The sequence below is a fragment of the Pogonomyrmex barbatus genome, unplaced genomic scaffold (assembly GCF_055798465.1).
Source record: "Pogonomyrmex barbatus isolate J1 unplaced genomic scaffold, ASM5579846v1 scaffold20, whole genome shotgun sequence".
In the NCBI taxonomy this organism is placed as follows: domain Eukaryota; kingdom Metazoa; phylum Arthropoda; class Insecta; order Hymenoptera; family Formicidae; genus Pogonomyrmex; species Pogonomyrmex barbatus.
The window spans coordinates 1,150,655-1,163,635 of NW_028297117.1; the positions used below are offsets into that span (position 1 = coordinate 1,150,655).

A 12,981-nucleotide genomic window follows, 5' to 3' on the forward strand; every position below is an offset into this window, starting at 1 on the left:
TATTTCAGTATATTTCGTACGCATGCGCAATGCTAAGAAGACATTTTCGTACGTGATTCGTTTATGTGCGACGGTATTTTTGCGTAGCTCGTAATTTCATTATTTTACGAGGTACGAGATTTGCGTGTTAAAAAATGGCCTCCGACTTAATTCCAACAAAAAATTTCAACGTTCGTCCCAGACACAGATTGTCTATTTGTTCCTTTCAAATATATTTCATACATTCGTGATTTATTCATTCATTAAATTGTTTTTATTCGAGTAACAACGGTGTAATAAACTTTTACATAAAATTACATAAAATTCGCATATTGATTTTTATATTTAAATTTAAGAAAACGTAAATATTATAATTTTTAAATATAATTTTATATTTAAAAATTATTATATTTACGTTTTTTTAAATTTAAATATAAAATCAACAATATTATTTGTTTCGAGAATGTCATTTACGTCAGATTCGCGAAATTGGCTGCCACATTTGCAATGTAAATAAATTATTCCACAATTTAGATATGATATTTTGCATATTATTGAGCATATTATTAAGTTAGATGCAACAGTTACAAATTACGAAGATTACAAATTTAATATTGTTACGAGAAATAATGCGCGTGGAAATAGTTCACTCAATGAGTGAATGTTCGCCAGTTCAAATCTGTGTACAGTCATCGCTGAAAATGATTGAAACACTTCTTATTTTAAATAATTCTTACGAATTCACCTGTCATCATCAATAAAAAATAATAATTGCGATTAATAGAAATAATAAATTAAGAGTCGCGCGCTTATTGTATGTTACGCAAACGTTTGACAGATTTTCAGATAGAAATGACTCTGTCTAATTGTCGCGGATGTTCCGATAACATGTATAACGAAAAGTTCCCGAATTTTCATGAGCAATGGGAAAAGTTCTTATTATGCAGATACAGAGGTTTCATTTTGTGTGATTGTATAATATAAGACTATTTTTTGATAACATATAATGAATGATTTCGTGGAAGAGCTCATGTGATTGCTCAAAACAGAATCATGCTAAAAATTGCGCATAATGGCCCTCTTGCACGAAATATCTCAATATGACGTGTATTCAACAAGATTTCGATTCGAAAGTCGATTATTGCGCTTCGATTTTAAATTACGATGATACGAATTTGTAGCGGGAATCACGCTTGTTGCTGGTTTTTACGATTGAATATAATTATCGATTTCGTTTATTGTCTATTATATATGTTCTGGAAATTGTGAGTCAGCCAAGTGCAAATTTATCGTAAATTTAATTATTTCACGAATAAAGTGTGTTTCAGATTGAATCTACGTCATAAGTGTAAAAGATGAAAAAAGAAATAAGTGGAAAATATAATTTGAGTTTTTACTATTTGTTTAATATATACAGAATAATGAATGTAATATATTTCTAAGGAATATAATTCTTTTGTACATTTGTATTTCTTGTACATTTTGTATTTAATATTATGTAAGAGAGAATGAATATGAATAACGAATAACTAAAATGTGAGTTCTATTAAAATTATTGATATTCTTTCACAGAAATCGAATTTAACCATACAATATTTATCTATTTATTCATATTGATTACATAATAAAAATCATAAATAATACATTTATCTCCAAGTAGCTTTACTTTTTTTTGCGTGTTTGAGTAAGTTAATTAATCTTTACAAGGAAATAATTTGTTTTGCGAAAATGTTTCTTTCAATCATAAATAATAAAAAATATGTGTTAGTATGCAGAAATTGATAAATCTTTGTACTAAATCTTTAAAAATTCCACTTAGATCTTCTTTTTTATATGTATGACGTGGGTCCGATCTGAAATATATATTTTGCTTATAAAATTACAATAAATGTATGTGCTTTCATCTATTTTCGTAATTTTCGTAATTTTCGTAATAGAAACAATACAAATAAACATTTTTATGGAAGTTTTTGACAGTAATTTAGTCATTAAATACAATACGATAGATAGACTAAATTTTCTCTCACTCTTTCTTCCCTTCCTCTTTTCTCTTTTTTTTAAGAGAAAGGTGTCTGTGCAACAATAGGCATTTCAGACCTTATCTTGATGGACTTCGTGTCGACTTAGCGCGTTGAAAGCGTCCGCCGCAGGGAGCCGAAAAAAAAAACTTTTTAAGTCCGGCAATTTTTATCACGCCTCTCGCATCTGCGTCGTCTCATGGTCGATTCCGCCTTGAACAACGCGTGCCAGTCTTGTATTCAATATAACACCTACGCTCGACAATTCCGCGCGGTGATTCCGCGCGACGATTGTGTGACACTATGACACGATATGTATTTCATGTTTTTTATCGGAGACGCTAGCTAGGCTAGACATCAGACGCCGCGAGAAAATGCGGCCGGCTTTGGACTTTAATCCGATGGAATTTTAATCTACGAATTTTTCCTTACTTTCCAAGAGAATCGAGGGGGTTGAACCCAAGGACGAAACTGACTTAGATTTAGATCAGTAGGAATCTTCGTGTTTTCTCAACGTAATATCTGAATAAAATTTGGCATATCTATATAGCTCTCATTGTTATCAATATAATTATTATATATAATTATAATATTATGCAATATGTATAATTAATATTACAAACATGCAATGCATATGGTAAATGATTTAAAAATATTAAAACGTTACATATATATTACATATCGTATATTAATATACGAAATATATTAATTATATATAATATATTATAAGCATAACATAGATTTTACAAACTCTATATATATATATATATAATATTTATTCAATTTTAAAATAAAATTTTTTTACATGATGCAATATTTAAATAAAAATAGTAAAAAAAGTAAGCAGTAATTACAGATGAGATGACACGCAAATGGATCGTATAGAAGGCATGTGACAGGTTTTTGACGATGATGGAACTTTATTGCCCTAGGCCAATGTCTTCGGGAGATGTGTCCGAAGCAGGTATTTAAGCACATCAACAAAAAATTGATCTGTCGTTCTCTGACGCGTTTCCAGATTTTTTGCTCTCGTCTGGATTCATGGATCTTATCATATGTGTCAGTTCGTCACCTGTTTGACATTCTCTTTCAGGGCCGGAGTTTGCAAATTGTAGTTTGATTTTTGTGCCATTTTTTTCATCATCAATTAACAGTAATGCATTTTTAAAAAAAATTTTTAATATTATCCATACGTTTATAAAAGTTATACGTTAATAAAAGTAAGATTCGTAGTAAAAATATATTCTAATATTCCCATATTTTTTCGATCAGTTTTATATATATATATATATAAATAATACATATATATCTCATATTTAGAAACTTAGTATTCGGTTTTGTCGGCCCTGTTTGTGTTTTATATGATTTGACTCGCGCATTGACAAAAGAGACTATTAGACAAATAATTAAATAGAAAAAGAACTGAGCCATTTAAAAAGAAACCCAATGAATATTATATTAAGACCTAGCATTATATGTATATTCATATGTGTGCGTACGTGTGAGCGCTTTCTCGCGGCTTGTCTTGAACGAGAATGGGATCAACGTTCTGATACAAGTTCGTTTCGATGACATCAGTTTTCTAGTAGCTTCATTTGTTGAGTTATAAAGAAAAATCAAGAAGCGTTTCTGTTTAAATTTTTGATGTTTGCATTTTTCGAATTTGCTTCAAAAAGCATTCTTTTTAAACTTAGAAATACGAACTTATTCTTTTGGTATATATTTTTATATACTATATTTACAACTTACAAAATCAGAGACACACGCATATATTCGGTTTCGGGACTCTCAGACAATCTGTCAGGATATTTTCTTCGTGTCTTTTTAATTGCTTGACACGTTTTGCATGAATCTCCATATTCATGTAACTATTATGTATTCGTTAAATTCATTCGAGTTATCACGCAACAGAGAACTCCTTTAGCGTGACCATAAAATGGTACGTTAGTATACCAATTTTTGCATTTATCGTTTGTCGTTTCAGATACCGCAATTTCATCCTTTATATCACGATACAAGCTTTCGTGAGATATCTGGACCAACATAAAAGCGGAGTATCGTCAATCCAAAATATGCAAAATTCCTTATAAGGGAGAATTATTATATGTGGCGCAGCTATTGATATAAATGCCATTTATAATTATTTATTTAAATATTTTGATTTGATTACTTTTGACGTGCATTTCTTGCAAAAGTCAAGATCTCTTGGCAAGTCTATTACTAATCTACTATTGCTTAAAGTGACTTATTTACTGTTACAATTTGCATTTATTGAATTATTTCATTGAATACAATTCGATGAAACATTCGTAATTCTCGATAAAAGAATTGAAATAGTATATAAAGTAGCTCTTATATATATTTTTGTAAATGTTGGAGATAAAAAAAGCGTAGAGGAAGAAATATTTTAAAGATACGCTATTACATTATTTTTCTGAGATATTAATATAAAAAAAAAAGAATAATGCGGTTCTATAGTTCGATAGTTCATTTATTGAGTTCATTTATGAAGATATCTTCGTGCTTTATTTATCTGCTTTATTTATCTTTAATATTTTATAACATATTAATGATCTATACCATGCGATACATTTGTGACATCACGTGTGACTTTTCTGATTCACATTTTTGAATAAGTAAAGTTAAACGTGATAAAAATACTACTTATCAAATACAATTGTAAGAACAAACCGCGAATTTTCGCTTCTGGCTGATCGCCAACGAGGTAATGTGCACGCATGCGATACTTGCAAAGGAAAAATGTTGCAAAGTACTCGAAGTTAAAGTGGCAATGTTAAAAATGTACTGCGATTTTACCATCGCTGGAGACACCGCAACTCCAGACGATGTTCCTATATTACGAACAATTTCGGTAACTGCGTTCCTTTTAAAGATTAAATTAAAATGATTATTACAATACTTTATTTTAAAGGAATCCTACTGATGATCTTATTCCTCGAAAGTTACATCAATATTTTTCCCTTCGTTTCCCTTCGTTCTTATTATTATTTCTGCTTTTCATTTTGTTATTAAAGCTCTTACGTTTTAATTAGGGAAAACTTAACTCAATCAATTCTTTTTCGTTCGAGAGTTTGATTGGTTCATTATGTAAACATGCGGTTAATCAAATTCAACAATAGTCAATCAATATGCTATCTACAACTAATAAAAGCAAAAAGCTTACTTTAGTTTTATTGTTTGCTTTTATTGTAGCACAATTTAAATTTTTTATTTCTCTTGTGTGCAATTTTATAAATATAATAATAATTAAATATTCGATTATTATAAAATTTGATTGTTTTTAAAATTATTTCTAAGAGAAATTTTATAAAGAAATGGAAATCATGTATATAAAATAATATTGATAACACATGAATAAATAATTTTTTAAACATATAATTTTTATTTTTACTTTTCTGCATATTTAAAAATAATAATAATTAAAAAGTTTACAATATTTGGGATATATAAATGAGATATATGAATTTACAAATTCTGTTTGAGCAAAAATTTAAAAGTTCCAAATTTAAAAGATAAAATATTCGAACATTTGTTCGAAAATAAATTATGAAATTTAGAGCAGTTAATTATCTATTGTTTAATAGTAGCCACTAATTTCGCTTTACTAACCTGCCTGTAGATGCACGTGTGTACCGAATCTGATCTCCACTTGCTGAAAAAAAACGCCGATGGCGCCGTGTGTGCCATGCGATAAAATTTGTACCAGTAAGCCGACGAGGAGAATCACCCAGCCCCATCCACCTTCCGGATAGTAATGTTGCTTCAACGTGAGCAATTGTCTGAGATCCGCGACCAATTGGCGGGACGCCGCGTGCGTTTGTTCCGGTGCCGCCGGCATGTGATCGCTGCAAGCGACTCCGCTATCATGGATCGACAATCGCGGCAGCGACCGGCTGCGATAAAGTACCGCGGCGGCGGTCGGCGTCGCCAGCCTTGTCGAATCGGCCGTCCGATTGACAGCGATCTTGGTCGCGTCTTGATTCGCCGTCTTGCGACTCGAGTAGTCCGTATATTTCCACAGGCGAGAATGTCGACCGTAAGAGAAATGCGGCTCCCCGCAATTTTCGCATTTTCTCGCGCCGCTACGTTTTTCGTCCGCGGGATCGCAGGAAACGGCGATATCCGTTTTTCGATCTCTCGATTCTCCTCGATTGTCCATACTCCTCGCGGATGTGGATCGTCGCGTTTTCCCGGGCGCGCGACTTTCTTTGGTGGAGGAGTGAACGACCTTGCGAGACGCTTCACCCCGAAGAGCTTCCCGAAATGCGCTCGTGCTCGGCGTGGCGGCAGACACAACGGCATTGTTCCCGTGAGAGTACGCGCGACTCCGCGGCGAGCTGATTTCCATCCCGCCTTCGTCGCAGTCATTTTTACAGCTTTCGATATCCCTGGCGCGCTCGCATTTGCCCGATCCGATCGTTTTACCGGCACTCTGGGAGCAGCATGCTGATTCGGATGGATTGTTTATGCAATTGTCCGCCGGTGCGGTCGCGATTTTTATTTCACGAACGGCGCACGTCTGTTTGTCGGTGTCGCGAATGATTTCGCTCGTTTGATTACACTTATTAAAAATTTGTCGTGATTCCTCGATCTCATTACTTAGCGAGTTTGTGCAAGTGATATCAAGCTTATTTTTTGAGCTACTAAAACTCTCATTATTTTCCTTGCATACATTTGCAATTAATCTATGATCCTTGATGATATTACTAATATCATTATCCATTTTATCGCAATGCGTATCCTTATTAACATCCAATCTATTAGCAATGTGAATCTTATTTTTGGAAAGTGATTTCTCTTCTTGCTCTGACCATTCTTCATTATTTTGTATATAATGAGTTTCAGTGATACTATTGCCATTATTCGAATGTTTCGATGGATGGTCCCGATCGTGAAATTTTGATCGGTTTAAAGATTCTTCGATATATTTGACGTGATAATTATGGTCGGTCCAAGATTTGATGACTACGCGAGCTTCGTTCGATGATCTCGAGAGTATCGCAGCTGTCGCAGACGTTAGTTGGCATTCTCCAACTTCAGAATTTACGCGAGAGGCTGCCATTATCCGGATTTCCCTTTCTCTGACTTCATGGTGTCACATGGCTTCTTGTCTTCGTCATTGTTTTCATAATTTTCGTCGTCTTCCTCGTCGTCGGCGTTTCCCTTTTCCTTTCTCTTTCATCTCTTTCTTGATCAGAGATACGAGGCTCGAAGAAAAGTTGTTTCGGTGTTGGAATTTCACAATCAGATTCTTGATCCATTCTTGTCGCACAAATGTACAATTTAAATTTTATTAATTTATTTTAATATTATCATGTATATAATATTGTTATATTATTTTTAATGATTAAGTTACAATCCATTCTTATAAATAAATTTTGATAAATAGTATAGAAAACATTTATTAATTGATATTATAAAATATTATCTCTCTTTCTCTTTTTACACACACACATATACACGTAATTATTTTTAAAAAATTATTTTTTTAAATGTGACTTGAAATTTGTCATTTTTCTTTAACAAGAAACTTTAGCATTAATGTATATACAAAAGCCAATCAAAGATCTAATTTGAAAATAAATTCCTTTATCTTTACAAACAAAGTGAAGATAATTAATTTAAGAATTAATGCCATTATGTACATTATGAATTGTGAATTCTCATGGTTGAAAGCGACGAAGTTTTTACAAATGCCGTCATAGTTCTCACGTCTCGCGGTGATTGTCATTGGAAAAAAAAAAAAAAGAAAAAAACCTATAATACTGGAGAATAGTTTCCGAAGATAAAATAAGTTTTTAAGACGAAGGATGCATTAAAATCGTCATAGCAGACCGCGATGCGCATAGTGTATTTCTTAGAGCCAATTAAAGGTGGAAAATTGTCTGAGCGTAACGATCGCGAATTAAGAGCGAATTCTCTCCCGAGATACGTACAACACAAGAACCGAGCGCGACACGCTCAACGCGCGAACTGAGCGTTCGACTCGGCGCGCGAGTGCCGTCTCTCTGCGGCTGCGGCTGCGGCTGCTGCGGCCGGCGGCGTGTCTCTCCGCTTCAAAAGTGGAGCCGCGATCCGCCGCCGTCGTTCCTTCTTTCTCCTTCGTCTTTTGCCCTTGCGTGTTTCCCCCTTGGGTCTTTTCTATGCTACTCTACTTTTCCCCCACCGTGTGTAATGCTATGCGTTGCTCATCAGTGGTCGTGGACACATCCTGCCAATGGTCGTTTCTTAGTTCTTGCAAACATGAACGATGATCTCCTCTTTCGCGATTCTTCTCAATGGTGAATCGTTACCTTTCCTGTTTCTGTCTTTTTCTTATCTTTTTTGATTTGCCTTTTGAGAGGTCGATTGATTCTGTCGTTGTTCCTCAGGAAAGAAACGTAATTGTTCTTGCTTGCCTTTCGTATTAATCAACGTGGCTGTTACTAGACTTGCCGAAATGAACTTGAGTATTTATCTTGGACCGTATAAATAAATTTGTATGCTATCTGTGTACATATGTATGCGTGCGTTTCTATAGGATTGACTAATATAGTGGAAGTAACCTGCTTGGATAATACATTCCATGTTTGGAGGATAACTATGATTGCAGATGCATAATAAGATGTTCTTCAATGATAGATAACTTATGATAGTATTGAAGAATAAGCTTATACAAAGATTATGAAATATATTTTTATATATATTTTCTTTATTTTTTATTAAATTTTATATATGCAATTCGAATGTATTTTTCACAGAATTTTTATTAGATACAGATTAGTATAATAAAATATGTTGGCTTTATGATTGCATTACATATTTTCTAATTAATTTATATATTTTAATCATGATTTTGCATGCATGTTGCTTAATGTTATTAAAACTAATTAATAGTTTTTAATGTATTTAATAGCAAAATCGTTAAATAGATTCGTGTTTATTTCCTAACGCGAAAAATTAACATTACATTCGCGCAATTGGACTCGATGTGCATTATATTGCCGATATAATATCTTCGCGGATTTGAACAGAAAATATATAACTTGAGATAAAACTTTAAGCTTATAAAACTTTAATTTCAGCTTGAAATTTTTCGTTTGATCGCTAAATGATAAATGGGCGAATACTTTCGCCACTTCGTAATTCACTACGTGGAACAAATCGCGCAAAGAAGTCACTTTGTCTTCTTTCGCTTCAGCTCGACGTTGCAGCGCTTCGTGATCATTATTCGCGGATAAATAATTAGCCAGTTAAATTATGTTCGTCCCTCATAAGTTGAGCGTGCGAAAGGCAATGCTGTATTATAATGCTGTATTACATAACATCCCTGCATAATTAATTCCTTTCTCTGATAGGCTCAAAATGAGTACGCGAAAGCTTCATCGAGGGCAAACGAACTTTCAGAAGTTTCTTATAATTAGTCTTATAATCTTGACTCATTTTTAGTTAAACAATTAGGGCTGTTTTTGTCCGTTTATACACTGATGTTTTCCTAGTTTATGTAAAGTTATTCTATTAGAGAAGTGAGAAGTAAAAATCGAAATTGCTGTGATATTCTTAACCTTTTTATTTTTTCGCAAGCGATTTCTTCGCGAATCTTGCACAACTCTTTTGATGATCTCTTCCCCGTAAATCCCTGCCCGCTTTATTCCTCTCTTTTTTTGCGGACATTATTCTCTCATTGCCCGGAATATATGAATTGAGGAGCGTGCAGCTGCCATTGTAGTTATATATCTACGGATTAATCGGATATTTTATTAGGTGAAGATCGAAAATAAAAATATCCAGACAGTAGAGTATAGAAAGTGCATTTTAATTTCGAAAGAAAAGCTTTAACGAGACTTTTTTGTTTGTTATTTATTTGTTTAGTTACCTATTTCATTTCAAACGCAAAAATATTTTATATATTTTGAATACTACTTCTATTTTCTAACTTGTAATTTCTGTAGTTTGAATAGATATGTAATAGATATATTTTTTACGAAATATTTTTCACATTTTTTTCAATCAAAGTTTCTGAAATTATATTTAAACTAAAATATAGTCATTTAAAATAAGTTCAAGTAATCTTTTATGCTTGTAAAAAAATTAGAAAGTGTGAGAATCATGAGAATCATTATTAAACGTGATTTATTTAAGATAAACTTATCTGTCATGAGAATGACTTGTAGTTTATAAGGGGTTAAGGGTTACACCGTTAAAGACTTTGGTCTGCTTTAACCAAATGCTCATGTCACGCTGGTATTATTCGTCTATCATTTCGTTAAGGTCTTCGTCAATGCTTTTTCCGCGTGTCATGTTTCAACTCGTTATTACATATCGATTCGATATGGCTCCTTATGGAAGATGCGAGCCGCACAATAATGTTGGTAAGGAATAGTGTTCTCCAAGCGGACAAAGCAAACGTCGAGCAGCTATTACTCGATCAGGACGTCATGTCTGATAGGGCGTAGTTTAAGAGGCAATACGGATTGAAGCACCTAAGTTGTCAAGTAAGTGGTATAGACTTTCACCTTTAATACGATCGTCTTAATATTATTATTTCTGCACATTCTGAAAAACTATATTTTTATACTAGAAATTATATAAGTTTTAGTTTGTGTTCTATACGAATTGAATTTGATATAAAAATAAGCTAATATAACGTCTAATTTTTGACAATACTATTATCTAAAAAAAGCCAAGAAAGAGAGAGAGAAAGAATATATAAGATTTTAAATTATCTATTATCCCAAATTTTTCTTCTATTTTTAACTTTAATTACAATTTTTACATCTATTTTGATATTTTGATTAGTCAGGAAGACTTCTTTTGATGATGACTTAACATCTACAGCTCTTATTTAGAATCGCAAGATTCTATTGGAGATCACTGATCACTACAAGTTGGAGTTAGTTTTTAATTTAGTAATTTAATAAACAAAAGTACTATAATTATATTAAATTTTACTGACAAATTGGCTTTAGCTTTTTACAAAATCTTTTACAATTTTGGAGATAACTGAAAATTCTCTTATTTTGAGTTTCAAAGTCAGAAATTATTTATTGTTTATTTCAGATTTGCAAAATAGGAGTTTATATAAAATAAACTTTTCTTTATCACAGTCTTTTTTAAACTAACTTTAAAACTAAATTAAAAAATAGGAATAAAATTTCAAATAAAAAAATATATTTAAATATATACTTATAAGTATATTTATAAGTATATTTGAAAAATAAAGTTATACTATACATAATATTGCTTCCATATAATATAAAATGTAATATCACCATAATTGTAAATTTATTTTGCATAATATATTAATATTACTTTGTTTGCATATAGAAAAGTAGATGAATAGGTTTTTTAAAAGTACAGTTACATTGTTCAAATGAAAAATTGAATAAGACTAATGTTTCTACAAATTGCTTTATCATGATGTTTCTTGATAAGTCTTTGTCAGACATTTCTCCTCAAATTACTTTATACCAATCATCGCGATTCATCGCCAACACTTACAAAATTACGTGCAAGATTCCGTTTCTTGCGCATTGCGTGTTTCTTGCTCGTTGTCTTGAAAGCGATGCCATGTAGAACATTCCACATGTCTTGTATACCATTAGTTCGGAAAAAGTTATAAAGTTATGGAACATCTGTTTTAATTACGATTTTTTAAATTTCAAAATATTGCATCTTTATTTGCACGCAACAAATATGAAAAACAAATATTAATGCGCATTTATGTTTGCACATTAATTATATTCAGTATATTAGTGCGCAAACATAAATGTTTAACATGTTTGTTGTATTTTAAAAATATAAAATTTATTTATATTTGTCCCATATAATTTACATGAACTACTTAAATTTAATTATGTGATTAACATATAAATTAGTCTAATAAATCCAATTTTTTACTTTAAAATTACCTTAAATATTTATATTTAAACGAGTCAATTTTGCTTTCATTATCGATCAATTGTACCTTTCCAAATATAAAGTTTTACATGCTCGCATTCAACGATCTTATTTTTCCCATTTTGTTGAATAGTTCATTCAAAACATCCAGTAGACATTTTATATTTTTGGATCTTTATTTTTTAAATACATTTGATTTATAAAAGCTCGTGTAAATATATAACATTGAGATAAGGCCAAATAACGAGCACAAAGAATGTAGAAATTGCGGATAAAGTAAGTAATTAATATATTGAACAACTTATAGTTGATAAATTAAAATAAAATAATAATTGGTGATAAAATAATTATTTTAATATATTAATTACTTATCTTATCTGCAATTTCTATATTCTTTGTGCTCTTGTTACTGTTATTTGGCTTTATTTTTTATTTTTGAAACTATTTTTAATATAATATATTTATTATTTTAGAACTTTTAGGGAAAGATATAATTATGAATGATATAAAAACTTTGAAAATAGAATGCTTACTCTGAAACGCTTTTAGTTTTAATAGCTAAAACTATTTGTCTAATCTATATAAAAATTGTAGAACAGTTACTTTATTATTAGTTTCTTTAAAAATAGAGTTAAAACTTTCAATAATTAATGAGTTTCCACGAAATAATATGCTAGCTTCACACGAAAGCCTTCCAAATTATTGGAGAGTGTTTAACATAAGTTTGTTGTGGATTCTTGCATTGAAGTCATTTCATTACTTTTTGTGTCCGAAGAACTCCCGGCACGATCGTCGAGCGGAACATCGAGATAATTGAATTAGACATTTCTGTTGTTTATTTTTGCAATCTCGAATATCCAACCAAATAGTATAAAGTTTAAGTGTGTTAGTCAATATATATAAACGTAGAATTTTTATTATTAAAGATATTGTTATTTAATAAACATTCTATTATGTAGTAATAAATAGTAACATATATTTTTAAAATATATAGTAACATGAAAATATTATCTAAGAGCTTTTTTTTGAAATTTGCAGTAATCAGTAATATTGATAAATTATTTATATATCACTGTTATTTTTT

General features: G+C 31.3%; 1 protein-coding gene across 2 annotated transcripts in view; it reads right to left on the minus strand.

Moving 5' to 3' along the window:
* Positions 1-12,981, minus strand: part of LOC105432276 (uncharacterized) — a 69,873-nt gene that overhangs the window by 30,374 nt on the left and 26,518 nt on the right. The window contains exon 1 of one of the 2 annotated variants that reach the window (XM_089077754.1): positions 5,628-7,429. The exons of the other annotated variant lie outside the window; for it this stretch is intronic. Coding sequence (XP_088933880.1) covers positions 5,628-7,080 — 1,453 coding nt within the window. The 5' untranslated portion in view covers positions 7,081-7,429. Of the gene's footprint in view, positions 1-5,627; positions 7,430-12,981 lie in introns of those variants that run through there. 2 annotated transcript variants of the gene reach the window in all.